The 20,442-nt window shown below is 37.6% G+C and overlaps 1 protein-coding gene across 2 annotated transcripts in view; it reads right to left on the bottom strand.

Moving 5' to 3' along the window:
• Positions 1-20,442, bottom strand: part of si:dkeyp-9d4.3 (caskin-1) — a 32,759-nt gene that overhangs the window by 8,650 nt on the left and 3,667 nt on the right. The window contains exons 2-11 of one of the 2 annotated variants that reach the window (XM_034300421.2): positions 11,939-11,990; positions 9,662-9,759; positions 9,363-9,508; positions 8,552-8,647; positions 8,306-8,427; positions 5,748-5,856; positions 5,399-5,507; positions 4,170-4,264; positions 3,374-3,488; positions 475-714 (exon numbers count right to left, since the gene is read on the bottom strand). In XM_034300421.2, coding sequence (XP_034156312.2) covers positions 475-714; positions 3,374-3,488; positions 4,170-4,264; positions 5,399-5,507; positions 5,748-5,856; positions 8,306-8,427; positions 8,552-8,647; positions 9,363-9,508; positions 9,662-9,759; positions 11,939-11,990 — 1,182 coding nt within the window. The remainder of the gene's footprint in view (positions 1-474; positions 715-3,373; positions 3,489-4,169; positions 4,265-5,398; positions 5,508-5,747; positions 5,857-8,305; positions 8,428-8,551; positions 8,648-9,362; positions 9,509-9,661; positions 9,760-11,938; positions 11,991-20,442) is intronic. The other variant, XM_053230190.1, reaches the window with a different exon arrangement.

Genomic DNA, 20,442 nt, shown 5'->3' with positions numbered 1-20,442 from the left:
TGTTTGACAAATCTATTTGAATAGCAGACTGTATTTGCATATTATTTCCTTCATTATTATCAAATAACACCAGATAATGAATTGTTAACATACACTTGAAACATTAACTGTCTTCGAATAAACCTGATCTGCTTTTGATCCGCAGGAACACACACATTTTGGCTCGGTGAGGAATGCTGTGGTCTTCTTAGGAAACTATTTGCTGATTCATGAAATAAAAACAGTTATTGGCAGTAGACTCGGCCTTTTAGACGTGACTATGAATCACATTAACGAATGCATCTAATCCAACATTTATTATGGGTTTTAAACCTCAGATGCGATCTATACAGCCTCTCTAATTTTAATTCTGTTCACTGAAGCAAAATTTACTTCTCTTTGGATGCAGAGACTTTAAATTGATCTAATATATCAATTCATTTTACAAGCCCATACTCTGTGTGTGTATGTGTGTGCACTCGTGTGTGTTTGTACCTGTCTCTCTTTTCGGCCCCTCTGAGCGGGAGGAGGGCGGTTCGAACGCAAATGAGCTGCAGGTGGGTGTGTTATACCCAAATGAGGTGAACAGGGGCTGATGGGAAGAGATCAGGGAGGGAGGAGGGGGCAGGGAGGTCAGGGGAAGAGAGAGAATGTGGGAGTCACCGTTCACCATGGCAACTGAGCCAATTGCCGGCGGACGGATGTGTATCTTAAGATACTGCTGAGTAGAGGGTCCTGGGCACGACGGAAATAATAACACAAATGACACCAAAACACAACACAACACGACACAACAGAGGAAGGAAACACAAAATAAAACATGTTCAAGAAAAAAAACAGCTAACTCTAGGCACTAAACTTTATAGATCCTAACAACGTATCAAATTAAAAGAGTTTTTTGAATAGCATGCAAGGAGGAAATCAAAATGTGTGTGTACTGTTACAATAAGATGACAACCATTCCAATGCAAAAGACACACTTACAACAATCAACTATAAAGGTATGTAGTATCGCATGCCTCGTAGAGTCATGTATGTAGAGCGAAAGGTGGGGAAATGCATGGATTTCTAAACTAAGGATTCTTTCACACCTATTTGTCCATTTTCCGAGCACAAACAGAGCAAAATTGATACTTTTGGTTTCAAAATCGCATGTAATTCATTCATTTATTTTCCTTTCACTTTTACTTGTGGGGGCCTCAGTGGCAGCAGGCTGAGAAAAGAGGCCAGACTTCTCTATCCCCAGCCCCAGATTTCATCTCCTCCTGGGTTGTTTGGATCCCCAGAGGTTCCCAAGCCAACAGTAAGATATAATCTCTCCAGCGAGTCCTGGGTCTACCACAAGGTCTCCATCTAGAGGGACATGCCTGATACAGCTCTACCAGGAGCTGAACTGGGGACATCCTTGTTATCCTTTGAATTCTGAGGATCAGCTTCTTTACTCTGAGGCTCTCCTGGACTGTCATGCTCCTTATCCCATCATGGAGAGTAAGTTTGCTTAGCAGAGCTTGGAATCACCTCCCCCTCCTGAGGCACCAAATGTTTCGCCAGAACATCTTTGGAGCCACCAGAAAATCCCTTTCCCTGGCGGCTTCAAACTCTTTCTATGCCTGAGCTTTCACTTCTGCAACTGCTACTGCAGCAGCCCTTCTGGCTCTTGAATCAGAAGAGCCCTCTGTGAGCATTACTCGGAAAGCGGCCATCTTCAACACGACGGCTTCCCTCTACATTGGTGTCCACCAGTGTGTCCAAAGGTTACTGCCATGACAGGCACCAACAGCCTTCCGGCTTCTTGCAGCTGCCTCTTGGTACAAGTCCTTTTATAAGTGTGAGTTAAATCTGTCTTTCACTGAAGCTTTAGCCTGACTCTCCCAAGCAACTTGGAAGGCTCACCTGGGTTTAACAGGTAAATCTGGCTGGCGTCCTGTATTTTGAATCCAACTCATTACCAATTGGTGATCAGTTGACAGCTCTGCCCCATCCTTTACACAAGTGTCTACAAGTATGGCTTCAAGTCTAAATCAATAATTGATCTTTGGTCCAAGGTGCTCTGGTAGCATGTAAACTTATAAGCAAGCTTGTGTTCAAAGAAAATGTTTGTTATTGACAATCCATGGCTTGCACAGAAGTCTAACATCCTTTCCCCACTTGGGTTCAAACCCGGAGGCCGTTCCTCTCAATCACACCACTCCAAGTATCTCCAGGTGGTCTCAATCTAGTTCCAAGTTAACTCTAGCACAATTCATCTTCACTCAGAGTGGTTTGACTTTGAATCCTGACTGCAGGAATTGAACCAAATATGCCATGTATTTTTGGGTTTCAGCATAATTTTTTTAGACATGAGCTGCTAAACTGACCCACGAGGCAAAAACTAAGCCAAAAGACTTAGCTGTAATGCTGCAAACTGCCATGTTCTGAAGATGTGAATCAACAAACAAAAAGAGAAGATGGACACTGGATGCAATACACACAATTTTTTAACACAAGGGTTATTTATATAATTAGATAATCAATTATTCAGCACCAACAGTGTGTTCTCCGTGGGTGATTTTTGATCTCCATGCCTAATTGGTAAAGGTTTGTATACCTTTTTTTTCACCTTATTTCTGACCAGTGAATGAGTTTTTAACCCCACACACAATGCCTCAGCCAACTTTCTTTTGCTTTTTCGTTTCGTTTAATTATTTGCAGTGTGACACCAAACCAAACCAAACAGCAAACAAAGCAAAAGTACGAATCTCACTCTGATTCAGACTCGGCAAATGCACTAACACCCGTAAAAGCACACTAAATGAATATCCTTCTACCTGACAGTGATTGTGTGTCTGCGTGCATGATGTGATGTGTTTTTCTAGATGGAATGATCCCAAAACGTGAGTGGGAGGAAAAAGGAGGATGGAAATGAAGACGCGACTGGATAGAAGCGGACTCTCGTCATCATCTTTTCACTCTTCATCATCTTTCCATCTCTCTCTCTCTCCTCCCGTCCGGCTGACCATTCTAATTAAAATCACTGTGTGGAAGTGCTGCACGCTCAGAGGTGGTGAGTGCACACACACACACACACACACACACACACACACACACACACACAAAAAAAAAAAAAAGCTCTATTGTATCTTCCCACACCCAGATTCGCAACTGACGTTTTATTTATTTATTTATTTTTTTAAATAAATCTTTGGTATTATTTTTTGTGTTTGTCATTACCAGCTTAATCTATGTGTGGGACACACACAGGCATCTCTTCCTCTCTTATACACACACACACACACACACACACACACATAAAGCACTGAGAAGTTGCGTGTAGCACATGGATGAGTTAGTTCGCACTAGGACGGCAGCGTAGGTCACGTGATCACAAAAGTCATGTGATTACACTGTAGCGCACCTGCCCTCTTGATGACCTCCACCATGTTGGAGGGGAAGTAGCCGACACGGTCATTTCCTGTGCGGTTGTCATGGATACAGCCTTTCCAGCGGCCATCAGAGTGCTGTTCCAGGACCTGAAAATAAAACGCAAACACCATGCTTCACTACAACTTGTCATCTATAGAGACACATCTCAATCAGAGACATTGCTCATCAATAAGAGCCTAGTATTTATTGATAACATTTTATGAATGAACTTAAAGTGAGTTGTAAGCATTACGGATGAGTGCTCGGTCAGCTTAGCCTTCAAACCATGGGCACGTTTTGTTTTGGCTTCATTAAGGTGTGCGCACACATAACTTTCAGAGCATGATATAAACAAAGAAAATGCAAAATAATAGGATGCGCTGGATCAATTGTTATTCTACGTGCTGCTTAATAATGAGTGTGGAAGCCATTTTGTTAAATTAAACCAGTGATAATGTGAACTAGGACTATTCATGCAGCAATATATTGGCAACTCCTATCAGATTTATTTCAACGCTCACCATCTTCTCATATATTCATATATCATTGTATTGGTCTTTTTATTTTTCATTTTTGAAAGGTGTCTTGCTTTATATGAAACTGGGTGTGAAAAAAGAGTGGAGTAAATCCAGCAGATGGCGCTGTGCACTGTGTTAAGTCTGAAAAAGCCCCATTCAGAAACTCTTCTTGCATAACAACAGGACATTTTCAGGCCAATTTTTAGTTAGTTTTGTTTTTTTTTCCCCTAAAAGTGTCTCTTCTCCAAGTGTTGCACTCTGGGTAATTACCGTGATGATGTCGCCTGCTTTGATGTTGAGGCTCGTCAGGTCGTAGTTGTTGCAGTAGTCTTTGAGCGCCCTCACCTGCATGGCTGCAGAGGCATCTGCATGCGCACACACACACACACACACACACACACACACACACACACACACACACACACTGTTTTGTCTATAAACTTAACTTATTAGTATCTTTGTATGTGACATGATGTAGGTATTTATGCTTATGTATAACAGTGTTAAATGTAAATGTAGGAATAAAACACTTCACCACATGCTGTCATAGAAACCCATTCATTCATCATTTTCCTATAACAGCACACACTCATGTAGCTAATATACAGTATGTACATATAAAGAGCGAATCATTTTTTTATTTAGTATTCTCATATATTGTAAACTCGTAGAAAACACAGAGCCCTTACAGGTTCTTTGGATATCCATCTGGGGGAACCTTTAAAGGTTTTATGAATTGTTTCTCAAACACAAAAGTCTTTCTCTGGAAGCTAAAGATGCTTAATTATCCAACAAACCCTTAGGAGGGAAATGTGCAGGCTAATTAATAATTAGCAAATTAGTAAAGTCTGACAGGTGTTTTTTTATTTTTTAGAAGAAGTAAATGATGTATAAATTAGGTTCATAGGGGCAGTGATGCAGCGTGCCACTATATCAACAAATATTAATGTTCATAAAGTCCCCATTTACCACATCATACATTTTAAATTACTCTGAAATGCTAATTACCTCTTTTGAGTGACCAGTGATTTAAAAAATGTTGCTATTTTGCTTTTTGTGCAATTGTGGTGCAGGACACTCACTGTCCCATTTAGCTCCATAGAGTTATTATTGCACCTAGTGGTCAAACATGGGAACTGCAACAAGTAATATGTAGAGGTCCACTGGGGCAAGTATCGCGCTGCCCCACGCTCGGGGGAGAAGCAGCACAGTTGAATAAAGGTACGTCTAAAACCGCTCAGAATGAGCTGTTTGTTTCGATGACTGTATGTTGTTGTCTCTCATCTGTCTATTACAGGGCTACTCTAAAAAGTCACTAGATAGTAGCTTCAAGTGTGATAGCCTCTCGAGTCCATTTTGTTTGAGGTTATGTCATTATTAATGTCGTCCTGCAACAAAATCTATACTCTGATGTACTACTACTCATATGTTCACTATAATAGAGTGAAACTCATTCTTTCTCTCTCTCTCTCTCTCTCTCTCTCTCTCTCTCTCCATACCTCTCAGCATCTGTTTAATCTCTCGGCTGGCTTGTGTTGTGGTGAACTGGTTTACGATGTCCAGTGCCGTCTGGCAGTACGTGTTCCTCACACTGGCACTAATACCACTCTGAAAAAGAAAAAAAAATGCATCATTTACATTCCGAGTCATAAATACCTTTTTACACATATACTAAATATTGTACATAGAGCTTCATTTTATTTTTATGAAATTAAAATTTTTTACGATTAATTTATTATTTATAAAAGCTGCTAAATAAGTTTTCTTTATCAGTGTAACAAACAAAAGTTTTGCATTTAAAAAAAAAAAAAAAAAAAACACATGCGCTCACACGAAATATATACTCACGTCTAGAAGGAGGCGAACGGCTTCGGTTTTTCCGCAGAGTGCAGCCTCGTGCAGCGCCGTGCCAGATTTAGTCTGCCGGTTTATGTCTATGCCAGCCTGGATTAGCAACCTGGAACAAACACACACACACACACACAAACACACACAAACACACACATGGCTCAGGGTTTATTCCCATATCTACTGCAAACACAGTGAGTGCATTTGCGCCTGCAGCTATTGGAATGAAAACAAAGAATTTTTCAAGAGAACTGGAAAAAATTCTAAAATACTGTACGTTTTTACGATTTTATGCCTGTTTTAATCAGTCTCAAGATTCTTAATTTAGTAGGGGTGTGACGATACGGTGCATGGTATCATATCATCTTGCTTAGTAAGAGGCTTTTGATTCGTTCCGTCTGCGTAAAAAAGGTGTTCATCTTTAAAATACAGATCAGGTGCTGGAAAAAAAGTAACTTCCAGGGGAAAAAAAGAAACATTTCTCCTTAGTATGCTGTTTTCACAAGCTAATACGCTAGCATACTAGTACTAGCATACTAGCTGGCGCTAATATCACTGATCGCACTTCTCAGCTTATATATAATGTAGAGAGAGAGAGACAGAGAGAGAGAGGAGAATGCAGGATACAAAAACACATTTGAGCTACAGAGAGCTGCGTGACTTCAGATACGCCACCTTGCAGGGTTGCCAGGTGTGTATTATTTACCCCATAAATGGAATCATTTGAAAGGTTATGGTTGTGCTGGGTAAGACACAAAGACTGGCATCAAGTCTTTCTGTGCTTTTTTCTAGAATTTGGGGTGAAATTTTGCTGAGACCTGGCAACCCTGTACTCCAGTGAACACTTGGCCAGAGAGCTAATGTTTCGTTTTTTTGTTCCCTTCTAATGCACAGCTTTTGTTTGATTATATGAAGTTAAGAGTCTGACAGGATCATACACACACTGTGTCATGAAGTTTTACGCACATGCTGTATCGAAAATCATTTCGAATTTAAACATAGTGGCCGTATGATGTAGCTAATGACCTCAACTCACCAAAACTAGACGAGTTCTATTATTAGGCCTGAGTTTACAACGTTTAACATCGTCGTTAAGTATATTACAGTTGACATATGGACGTCTGCTTGAGCGATATTTTAACGTAATGATTTATAACCACACTGTCCAGTATCTTCTAAGTCAAGGTTTCTAGCTGTTCGTTTTTTCATTCCTCTGCCTTTTCAGCGGCGCTTAGCTGAGCGTGTTTATGATTTATTTAGAGCGCTATCTTGTACGAACCACTAATTAGCCAACATCCTATTTATAGAACGGCTTCATTTGTAACTGCGGTCTCTTTATATAGTCTAGTGACTCTGCTTTACTCTGAGTCTGGTTTAAGATTTCTTTCTTCCATTCATTCTGTTGAATTATTCGACATTTAATAAGAACTTTTGGCCTTACTTCTTCATATGAAGAATTATTATATAATAAGTATTATTATAGCTGCTGTGGATGTGATGCTCTGTTCTGTTTGTGATGGATTACAGAACCACATCGAATGGAAATACTTACAAAGCTTCAGTAAAAAGGTACAGCTTGACGTTTTGAATTGTCTAAATTGTTTATTTGTGCTATAACCAAAAATGGACAGTTCCATGTATATTGTATATGGTCGTGGAAAACAAGCAGTTCACGCAAGCAAAAAAAAAAAAACACGTGGGTATGATAATGTACGAAAAATAATCCACAACATGAACGCTAAGTTAACTATTTTCCTAGATCCGCACACCCTGTTGCGTTTTATTCCTCTAATACCACAGCGATTTTCTGATTCCTACATTTTGTCTTATCTATTAAAAAAAACAACACATTATGCTTTTTATCCCTTTATATTTACATTTAATGCCTGCGAGACAAGTTAGTTCCTGTTCTCACTTATGTTATAGCAGCTATAAACAGTATAGCTCTCTAAAAGCAGGGGTTTTTCTTTTTTTTTTTTTTTTTTTTTTGTTTGTTTGTTTGTTTGTTATCGAGAAACCACAAAGCATAAACTCCTCTGTCCTGAATGCTGAAACTGGAGACTCCTTCCAAAAAAATGTTAAATAAACTTCAACCAATTATACAAGTATTTTTTTTTTTTTTGCGTTTTGCTATTAGGCTTACTTGTTACTATAGAAACAGTAGAGTATTAGAACAAGTGCAATAATATAAATCTACAGATGAAAATGAATCAACACCTTCTGACCAATCAGATTTGCGAATTCAACAGCGCTGTGGTATAAATACCTATAATTCAGCTTTACTACATTTAGTTGTTATTTATTCAGACCTGCTAATACCCAGTGAAGCACTTTCTTTTAGAAAGACTCAAAAGTCCTGACCTTTACCCTTTTGTCCTCACTAAACCCCTAACATCTGTCCGTTCTGTCACACCACCGCAATTTTAACCATCCCTTGTGGTGTCATTATCTCCTGGTAACACGATTTAGTCCGTTAGCCAGTGATGATGCTAGCCAGGTACATCTGCTGTCACAGCTGCGATGATATAAAGATGAGTTATTTAGCGCTCGGCTCTCACTTGATGATGTCGATGTGTCCGTTTTTGGCGGCCAGGTGAAGAGGGCTGATGCCGTTGGGATCCGACGGCTTCGGCTCCAACATAGCAGCGCACATATTGCTGTTCAGGAGTAGCTGCACCACCTATAACACACACACACACACACACACACACACACACACACACACACACACACACACACACAGAGAAATCTTTTAGCTCAGCTAAGACAACCTCAAAAGTCAGAGGTAATTAAGAGAAACTGACCGAGACGCGACCAAATTCGCAGGCCAGGTCCAGAGGGGTTTTTCCAGCGTGATCTCTGATGCAGGGGTTGGACTGGTGCTGCAACAGCATCTCACTCTACAAGAAAAACACAATCGCTAACATGAGGGTAAAATGTAAACATACATTTTGTTACCAGTTTTTCAGTCAATATTTATGTGGGGAAAGTTCCTTGTATTCAGAGTCGGGTTACGCAGGTATTTCCCAAAACGGGCGGAAATCCCTTTTTTTTTGGTTTCTTGTAAAAAGAGTTAAACACGAGCACTTGCGGGATAGAAGAAGGAAGATGCGGACTGAAGAAGGAAATCGTGTTTTATTTCCTTTCCAATTCTACTGAATGTAATATGAGGAAAAATAAAAAAGCAAATTTAAAATGAAAAATATATATATATATTAAATATACATAAATAATAAGATGGGCAACAAAGAACTAAATCTAATAGGAGTCTAGTATAATTTGCATGAATAGCAAATTTGGTTTAAGGACAAAATGGCTTCCATGCTCATTATTCAGCAGCTTATAAAATAGCACTTGATCCAGCACACCCTATTATTGTGCTTTTTTTTTTATATAGCTAATCGCGGGAAAAACTTAACTTTCTCAGATGACTTAAGTTTAAATGTTACATCATTATTAACTTGAGGAAAGTTGAGAGTGTTCAGAGTCGAGTTACGCAGGAACTTAAGTTAGTAACATTTGTATTAAAGAAGAATAACGTCATTCTCTTTAGACATAAATGTCTTATTTTTTTTAAGAAAACTCTTTTGCATATATATGCTCCTGAGCACTCACTCCATCATAATGGCCGTGTTGGGATGAGAGGTGCAGGGGAATCTGTCCCTCATCCGATTGGCTGTTGACTGACGATCCCGCCTTCAGCAGCATTTTCATTGGCTCGCATTTTCCCTGCCAGGCAGCGTAGTGCAGCGGCCGCATCCCTGACGACGAAGAGCAGGAGAGGTCGTGAATGTTAAGTACAGGGAATTTTTTTTTCTTTAATGAGGCAGAACAACAAATAGACATCTTCCAACAGTGTCTGTGTGTGTGTATGTGTGTGTGTGTGTGTGTGTGTAAATGTGTATTACTTTCACCTTTCTGATCTTTGATATCAACGACAGCTTGTGACTCCAGCAGCAGAGCTATCAGCTCCATATTACCATTCAGAGCAGCATGGTGAAGGGCTGAGAATCTGCAAAACACACACACACACACACACACACACACACACACACACACAAATGCATAACTTCTTTTTTTTAACAAATGCAGTTTTGCAATTTTTTCACATACACACAGTTTTGTTTCTTCTCAAACACACACACATGCACAGACACACATGTAACTTTTTTAACAAATGCAGTTTTGCAATTTTTTACACACACACACAGTGCTTTGTTTGTGCTTTCTCCTCTCCCCAACTGACAAACTGAGCACCAGACTCTGACCTACTTCCATTAATAAGAACTTCTCACACACACACACACACACTGTACATCCTTCATCCATTCATTAACCCATTAAACACTTATTATGTGAGAGAAGTTACTGTTAACACCCTGAAGTTGATTATTATCCTTTAACAGCCCATCTCCAAACGACTTGCACTTTTTATCTGTTTATAGCTACATTTAATGTTGTGTAACGTCCTCAAAACAAGCCTCATTTCCATAGCTATAAACATTCGCTCCCTCACCAGCTTCTCTATTTTGAAGTTAACAAAACAAAACAAACAAGAGAAACCAAAAATAAAGCTTGTCATGTTACCGAGAAACGACAAAAAGCGTAAACTCGTCTGTCCTGAAGATGGTTACAAAGCGCTGACACTGGAGACTCCTTCTATAAATGTAAAATAAACATCTCCTTACAGAAAACTTCACCACATCAACGATTTGAAGTCCCTGTGGATGAGCTGTTACTATAGAAACCATAACGTATTAGAACGAGCGCATTGATATATAAATCGCAGCCGGAATCACTGTTTCAGAAAATTTTAATACTTTTGGACTGGCTTTTACGTGCATTCTTGGAGAAGGGTCTTTTAGACACCTTGCACTGCTTTCTGACCTTTTTAAAGAAATGTTTTAACGTTAAAATCATTTTTTTTTTAATAAAAATGTTTACATTAATTCAAATTCAAATTTTATTTGTCACATGCATAACCATACACAGTACAACTTGCAGTGAAATTCTTTATAAAACTGTTCTGACATAAATAAAGAAAATATAGAAAAATATTAAATATAAGGAAAAATATACATAAAAATATACGACGGTATTAAAATAAACGTGTGTGTATAAGAATATATAGAATATAAAAGATTATAAATTATATAATTAATTAATATTGATATTATAATTAATATTAGTTAATTATATAAGTTAATTAAATTTAGTTAATTAAAATTATAATTAATATTAGTATCAAAACGAGAGTGCACTAAGCACTTACTGCGCACGTCTCGTTCTCGAGAAGGAAATGTAATTTTCACATCAGCATTCAACACAAGCTACGTGTTGACCACTTCATTATCTCGCACTTTAAAAAGAGGAAAGGTTTTAATACAGGCTGCTGACGATGACTTCAGCTACAAGCTTGGACATGCAGCTCTATTCAGATCACAAATTATTTTTTTGCTCATTAAAATATCTTTGCAACAGAATAAAGAATAAATATAACTCAAGCGCAATGTCACCAAAGACTGTTATTTATTTTTTTAACTCTCGCCTATATATATATATAAAAAAAAAAACCTTTAAATATCACTTAGCAATATGCAAATATCTCTAGGTGGTTATTTAATTAAATTTATTATTTAAATAAAGAAAGCGTAATTTTATGCAGTTAAAATTTTAGACATTAGCTAACATTAATTTTGAAATATAGCAACACAGAGGCACTACGTAAACGTAATCTATATTGTCGAATATTAACAGTTAATAGTAAAAATAATCCTTCAGAAGTTGTCGTGATAATTAGTAATTTCAGCGTCGTAGCTGCTCATAGTTGACAAATTAAAGGAAAACTGACAGTTCTGTTATTCTGCGGGGGGCATTTATTTATTTTGTTGCCATATTTTGCATCCACTCATCCTCTAAAACAATACAATTTCCTTCCGATTGATCACCATTATACTACGATGAAACATTTCTATCTTGATGGGCGTGGTCTCTTCCAGGATGACTCCGCCCCCTAAGCGCAGGGTACGCTGACTCACTGGTGAATGTTTTGATGAATCGATGCAAAAGAGCATTAAAGCTGCTCTGGAGACTTGTTACGGCCCCAAAATCAATGAACTAATACACGTTATGTTGTTTTTTCCTTTAATTTGTCACCTGTTTGTGTGTATGTGTGTCTGAACCAAACTTACCCGTCTGTGTCCTGAAAATTCACGTTGATCCGCTTGGCAGAACCCAGGAGCTCTGAATGACAGAAACGGGAACAAAATAAAAGTAAGCCTTCGTTACTTGACACGAGATTCCCATAATCTCACACTTCCACTAAGACTTACGATGAATTATCTTCATAGCTGATAACTGGTTTAACTGATTTTATCTGTCATTTCTGCTAATTGTAAATAAATTGTGAACTGTAGCTCGGTCCGCTTATCCTTCAACCCGTGGGCTTTCTTTCTTTACAGGAGAGCGTATCAAATTAACAAAAATTTTATTATTCCGTTAATCAGACAAATCAAAATAGCAAATTAAAACCGTGATAAAATACTCAATTATGATTTCATGACCTCATTTTAGTATCTTGTAGCTACAATTAACTATGAGAGCAAGATATAAACAAATAAAATGCAGAATAATAACATGTGCTGGATCAAGTGCTATTTCAATAACGAGGGGAAGCCATTTTGTTAATGCTGTAAAAAAAAGTCATATTTTCACTCGAGAAAAAAATCTAAGAGAAAATCTTCAAGGCGTAAAATGACGTAAAATCTTGGACGTAAAAATGTCTTTATTAGCTTAATAGCTACTACGCTGCTACTACAAACAGATCATCTGTTAATTTAACAATAATCGTAATGTTTTTCAGCAAGACTGATGTAATTTATTTCTAAACATCAATTCGTTTCTAAAAAAAACGTTTTGCGGCGTCTTTAAAGCACGTTGATGTTACTTATTTAGTTCTCTATTTATAATCAGGCTACAATTTTAGTCCCGGAGAGAAAAAAAAAAATTCTCTCATAACATCGACGCAATTTCCGTCTTTATTACCCGTTAGCTATTCCGTTGTGTTTTGCGTATCAAAAATAAAAACGCTAGCGCTTGTAAAAGTGTTGATGAAATTTCACTGTAGGGAATCCTAAAGCAGCAGGTAGAGCTCTCTAGTAATTACACATGTACCAAACTTGCATCACAGCTAGTTATTAGCCCCACACACACACACACACAAACACACACACACATATATTAAATGGTTCCACTAGAGTAAAAACGCCCGACGGTCTGTAACGAAATGCATTTTATATTTAAGAATCAGATTCCGTTACCAATCGCTCTAGTCTCCAGATGTGAACGCAGCATGCCAGATTTGGTGTGTGTGTGTGTGTGTGTGTGTGTGTGTGTGCAAAATGAGAGTGGTCCAGATGGCAGCTTTCTCAGAGGGAGTGTGAGACTGAAAACGAGAGGGATGGTGTGTGTGTGTGTGTGTGTGTGTGTGTGTGTGTGTGTGTGTATTTGTGTGGAGGGAAGAAGATTGGAAAAATATGTAAATGCTGGAAGATATTGCGTTACACAATGAAAAAGTATTGTGTGTGTGTGTGTGTGTGTGTGTGTGTGTGTGTGTGTGTGTGATTATTTTGCCTAGTGTATGCACTGTTAATAATGCTTTTATTATATTTAACATGCTCATGAATCCAGTCCGTGTGCGTTAACGAGCATTCTTCACACTCCGTGATTTCAGATTAATTAATTTGAAACTAATTAGCATCCGTTAGCTCATTACGAGCTTTTTTTTTTTTTTTTTTTTAAATGAAAATGTTTAATAGCTTTACAAAGAGATATTTTGGATCAATTACACTCCTATAAACACAATGAGTTACTCCTCTCTCTCTCTCTCTCTCTCTCACACACACACACACACACACACAAGGGCTTAAAACACCTGATGAAAAATAAAACAGCAACATTTAACATGGAGTACTACATCTCTATGGTGACGCAAAGTAGGAGGAGCCAGTTGTATAACGTCGAAAGGAAAGTTTACACACACACACACGCGCGCGCACATGCACACACACACACACACACACCTGAACACATGCACACTCGGCGTGAGGCGTTTGGGAAACAGTCAGACGTGATAAATTATTCATATCTTTATCACTACACGCTCCTAGGAGATAGTTTCCATGGAAACCTTGACCTTCATCACGACGACGACGATGATGATGATCCTGAACTGAGGTTTGGATCTGAACGCACGATACGAGGTGTTGATTCATTTCCTATAACAGCATTTCCTCTGACTGTAGTTCCGTCTGAATCTCGAATCACAGGTTTATTATAAACTCGTTCATTCTAGTACGTTGTGGTTTCTATAGCAACAGGGACTCCCTCGCTTCCTCTGACCGCTACAAAGCGCTGACACTGGAGACTCCTTCCATAAATGTTCAATAAACATCTCCTTGCAGGAAACTTCACCTTATCAGCGATTAGCTGTTTTAAGTCTCTGTGAATGAGCGGTTACTATAGAAACGATAACGTATCATAACGAGCGCGTTAATATAAACCTGCGCTGCTGTTATAGAAAAAGACTGAACGCCTCCTGACCAATCAGAATCCAGAATTCAGCACTTACTGTGTCCTGCTTCTGTTTTTATCTGAAGAGACGTTTAATCTCTCCTCTGCGGAACAATCTGGGACAAGTGCTGTAATCTCAACAACACACACACACACACACTCACACACACACACACACACACACACTCCCTCTATTCTCAGATCCTTTCGCTATAAATGTAATCATGTCCTGCGTGATGTGGAGAAAGTGTATTGTTTTCTTTTAAATCTGTTTTCTCGTTTATTTTTACACTTTTCTCTCTTATCCTGCATGTCTATTGCTACATTTCTTTCTAGCATTCTTTCTTTTTGCTTTTCTTTTTCCTTTTTTGTTTCTTGGGCTCTTTCTTTCTTCCTTTTCACTCCCTTTTCTTTCTTTCTTTCTTCTTCATTTCTTGTTTTTTCTTCTTCCTTTTTTCTTTAGTAGATTCTTTCTTCCTTGTCTATTTGTTCTTTCTTTTTCCTTCATTTCATTATTTCCTTCATTTCCCTTTCTTTTTCTTTTCTGTTTACTTTCTTTTTTATCTATCTATCTGTCTATTTTCCCTTTTCAAATTCCTTTTTTCTTTTGTCTTTCTTTCTTTTCATTTCTTTCTTTCTTTATTTTTTCCTCCTTATTCCTCCTTTTTCACTTCTTTTTCCTTCTTTCTTTTATGAGAAACTTTCTACATTAAATTGACTTTAAACTTTAAGCTTTTTAAGATTCCAGGTTTTCAATTGTTCTGGGTTTATTAGTTTTCTAACTTTTATATCTTTTCATTAACATTATTACTTATTTTATTCGCTCTAAAGCTGTTGTTTCATACAAACAAACAATATAAATAAAATATATATATATTTTTTTACTTTTTAATTATTTTTAAATCAATATTTAATGAATGTATTTTATTTGTTTACAACTTTTCTATATTTTAATTCAAATTATTAATAGCATTTTCATAATTTTAGCATGAATATATTTACACACACACACACACACACACTTCATTTAATGGGGGTCTAGTTAGAGTAGCAATAGCCTGAGGAGAACGCATGAGTGTGTGTGTGTGTGTGTGTGTGTGTGTGTGAGAATGTGGCACAATAATCACTTTTTCCACTTGCCTGACCTCATATGTGACGCACGTGTCGATTTCATGTCGAGTGTGTGACAACAGAGATACACTGAGCCAATTTCTCTCCTCGCTCTTGCTTGCATCACTCACCCAGTTACATCACTCACATCACCATCACACGCTTCAACATGCCTGTGTGAGCCAGAAGTATTGGCACCCTCGGTAAAGTTGGGCTTTACAAAATAAAGTTGTGAACAAATTTAGTTAATTTGCTTAAAAAAAGAGAGAAATTTAAACTTTAACTGAAGTAAATTTATTCGGAGAAAATAAAACCTCACACTTAACTGCACACTTACATGAGCACTTTATAGACCGTGAGTGTGAGACATCGCTGTGACATCATAAATTTGTTCATAAACCTTTCCGAGCCGACAGGAGACGATCGCAATTAAGACGGATAACTGATCCGAATTGCTCCGTTTTTGCAGCATCCGTTTCGTCTCCGCTAAGTAGCTAATTATCATATCAGTACAATTTGGCTTGCTCACTAAAAATTTAACAGGCTTAGCTTGCTAGTTAGCTAACACAGCTATTTTATATTGCTTTAACAAAACTACAGTACGTAGCTTGGCTAAAATTTACATCATGAAATTAGCTAGATAAAGCTACGAGTTAGAGCAGTTGCCTGTAATGGAAATGTTTATCTAGCTAACTTTGATCAAGGCTACCTTGCACCTTACGACTTACAACTTACAACGTCGTGATCGTAAAACGTTACGTCTTTTGCAACCAGGTTGCGTGCGCATGTATTTCTGTTTACAAACACTAAAGAGGTGTATTTCTTCTTTCTTAATCATTTGCGAATTAGCAATACCATTAACGTTATTTGTTATCTGGTAACTTTTCATTTGTTCAGGATGAAAAAGTAACGTGAAAGTAACGTAAAACAAAATAACCACTTCAAACTGTCGTGTTTATAACCATGAAGTAATAATCACCAGATACGCTGTAAAAAGGAACTGCAGTCACCATTCAGTCGTCTTCATCGCTTACACGGACATTTATAAACGAGGAATTTTATGTAGCTGGACATCTTTCACAGATTTAGTCGATTACTCTTGATCTAGTTGATATTCTTACCGTGTTACGCTTTTTTTTTTTTTTACCTAAGCTTTCAGTTGATATCTATTTGTTATTAATTAATTAATTAATTATCAACTGTGGCATTCTGAAAATGCTAGGCGATAAATTATATCACAATACTTTTCTGAGATATTGTGGCTATTGTGATATTTTTTTTTAATACATTTTAATTAGAAACTGATTGGAAGTAGCTAATCTGTTAAAATGTTGTACTTAATCTTTAAAATTGTAAATTGTTAATATTTTTTCTAAAAAATTTGTCAAATTTTTCTCCTTAGTGTTTCAATTTTATAGTGTTTATTTTTTTATAAATAATTTTTTAAATATAAAAAATATGTTACAGCGTATAGACACTATACCATTATATCATATGAAATATACATCATATCAAATCATTATATAAATTACATTTTTCACCTAAAATTAATTTTTTGTTTGTTAAAAATATTGTTTCTGGTCAAATTTCCCCTCAGTAAATCAGGTGGTGCTCTCTCTCTTCTCTTTTATCTCTCTCTCTCTCTCTTCTCTTTTATCTCTCTCTCCTTTCTCTCTCTCTCTCACTCTTCTCTCTCTCTCACGAGTGCATTGATGTTTCATGGCTCGTCGAGTTGATGCGCTCTGGCGTATACTTTTCGCCTTGCTCTGGAATGTCCAGATCACTCTGTACGCTGACACACACACACACACACACACACACACACATGTACACACACACACTGTGCAGAGGCCCTGAGAGGATGCACTTGGACAAACAGATACATGCTGATGAGGGGAAATTCGCATTAAGAACAGTAAAAGCCTGTCCTGAGTAAAACCCGGTCTTTTTCTGTCAGAGCCGCACAAATGGAATAAAAAGGCATGTCATTGGGGGAAAATGGTACCATATTTAAAGTACCAGCAGATTAAAATATTTAGTTCTAAATATTCTTTTTATTCTAAATGATATTTTAGTCAAGTCCATACAAGCAAACCAGTTGGGATTGTGTGTGAGTCCAGACACGTCTGGTGTCTCGACTTCAGCTCCTCATTCAAGCTTGTTCACTACATACACATACATATAAAATTTACAATGTTTTGTTAAAATATTCCTTTAAAAATAATTCAAATACAAGCATGTGAAGCAAGTCGTGATAAAAAAATAATAAATTATGTAACCACATATCAAAACCTCAAGACACACGCTAGCAAACATGCTTTGTGCACATTAGAAACTAGCTAAGCTAGCTATCGGAATCAAATAATTGACGAACTAATACTAATAGTCCTCTGCTTCGACAGCGACAACGTGGGCATGTTTTCGATTTTATAAATTAAAATGATAAAAAGAACCAGATGAGAAGCATTCTGTCTGCAAGCTCTATCATAGCAAGAGGAAATATTGAAATATGAATAATATCACGTGTTCATGTTTGTGGTTCAATTGCTTGTCTCAAGTAGAAACTGTGTTGCGCATATATATGAGGTTTTACGGTAAGCTCCAGGTGCTTAGGGGAAAAAAGCTAGTGCCCATCTGTTTTAGTTACAATGTAGACTCTAGAAAAGTTTACATGCGCTCTTTCTTTCTTCCGATTCTAAGAAACCGATGTTACGTACAGCTCCCAACCACCTGGCGGTTACGGTAAAACCCTATATATACGCACACTCCAGTTTCCTCAGTGACGAGATTGACCATGCTGACTGGCACAGCAAAGCAAAGAGCACTTTTAATCACTTTCTAATTAGTTTTACCTTTAAAATTATTTGTAAAGTCTTAGATTTGACACTTCAGCCGAACATACTGTATTCTATGGCATCCCTAATAAATATAGCTAACTGATGTTAGCTATACACTTGTCTAATGTTAGCTAAGTAGGACACACACTGATAGATTTTTATTTCACGTTAATGAGTGCAAAACATTCTTCATATACTGTGACAGAAACCAAGGACGCCACGTCAGCACATGGTTCAAACAAGAAAATGGAGGTGAGGGATTACTAATGCGAGATAGTGGGAAGGGGGCGGAGCTTCCAGTCAGTCAATCTATATAACAGAGCTCAAAACACCTACGCAACTGTCAATCATTCCAGATTCACACATGGATTGGATCACCTGATGTTGTTATTAAGGGGAAGGTGTATTTTGAGTAATAACTCATAGCAGCGTATTGCGATGTTAAAATACGGAGTTCCTACGCAAAATGCGTAAAGGTTTGCGGGTCTGGTCACGCATTCAGGCCTCTTGGTGTTGCCACACTTCCAGTTTCTCACGTGTTGAAAATATGGTGAAACATCTGACCACATATCTGTAGACCATTTGGTTTTTTAATGAGGGGTCCAAGCACTTTGAACTGTCCAAACTCTCTTTCAACTTTATCAATCACTACGTTTGTATGATGTTCCTCCACTCACTCATTTAGATTTTTTCCTTTATTTTGTCATCTCTATATACTGCTGTGTATCAACGCATCGACATCTCAATGGTCTCCTAAGTGCACGATAACAAATAGGCTGTAACAAACACAGCGTAAAACGGAGTAGTAATATTAATTATGAACGATTAGATATACTTATTATGGTTGTGATTCAATTAGAACCGGAAACTTAACCTGCTTTTGCTCATTTGACATTTCACGTGGACTTCAGAGTGAACAGACTGAAAGGAAAAAGATGGAAATCAGAAGCATAATGAAATTAAAAGCAGCGAATGAAATGACCCCAGGCTCGTAAGCATCCAGAGCTGAATTTAAATCAGTCTAAGAATATGAGACGTTAGACTAGAGCAGCTCCACAGGGATCGATGTTACGGGATGGATGATGGACCTCACATGGTGCCCAGGAAGACACAAACAATGAAACAATGACTCGAAAACGAACCTGTGGCAAAACAAATTCAAAACAGCATTGAGAATCAGTTATAAGACATCTCAGACATCATAGAAGAAATATAATCACTATTTCTGCATTAATGTTTGGAAGGAAGCTACTTCAACAGCAAGTGAGAACAGGAACTAAATAGTTTCGCTTAAGTTCCACATCATTAAACGCAACTATAAACGGATAAAAAGTATGACGTGTCGTTCTTTAATAAATAAAATATTGCAACTGTTGGCAATTTGCCGTGGTGTAACAAGAACAAACCACTTCAGGTTGTGCTGTTATTGAAAATAATCAACTACACGGTGCTAACAGTAACTCCGCTTCATCACACTACCCTGTCGTTGATTATTTTCCTATAATAGCACACCCCGAAGTGTTTTAATCCTTATTTAAAATAACCAAAAATCACAAAACATTAACTTGCTTCCTATTGCTAATTTGATAACTAGCTATGCTAGCTTTCTCAGTACAAGCTAACATAGTAGCAGTTGTGTTAAATTCAAGGAATAAAACACACGGTGTTGTGCTGTTATAAGAAAATAATCAGCGTGTTTCATTTAATGCTGTGGAATTTCACAGAACAAGTTCCTGTTCTCACTTACGTTATAGCAGCTATAAACAGTCGTTCCCTCACCAGCCTCTCTGTTTTGCTCTCAACAACAACAACAAAAAAAAAAGCGCAGTTTGTCATGTTACCAAGAAAACGCCAAAAAGCGTAAACTCCTCTGTCATGAAGATTTGGGAAAACTGAAAGATGCAGCTGACTGTTACAAAGCTCTGATACTGGAGACTCCTTCCATAAATGTTAAATAAACACGTCCTTACAGGAAATTACACACGTTTCTTTCTCTAAGGCGAACGCTGACTTTTGCTAGTGAAGTATTTATGTAATTTTGAACAAATTACAGCGTCATCCTCGGACACGTGTTCTCTTTTGTTTACAAATCATGTCTGACCTTTCAACATGCTCAAGGTGACACCGATTTTTCATGTGTCAGGGATGAGCTTTTTAAGCAGGGCTGTCACACACAC

Source organism: Pangasianodon hypophthalmus, chromosome 26 (genome assembly GCF_027358585.1).
Source record: "Pangasianodon hypophthalmus isolate fPanHyp1 chromosome 26, fPanHyp1.pri, whole genome shotgun sequence".
Lineage (NCBI taxonomy): Eukaryota > Metazoa > Chordata > Actinopteri > Siluriformes > Pangasiidae > Pangasianodon > Pangasianodon hypophthalmus.
The sequence above is the reverse complement of the archived record's forward strand: the minus strand, read 5'-3'. Positions and strand labels throughout refer to the sequence as shown.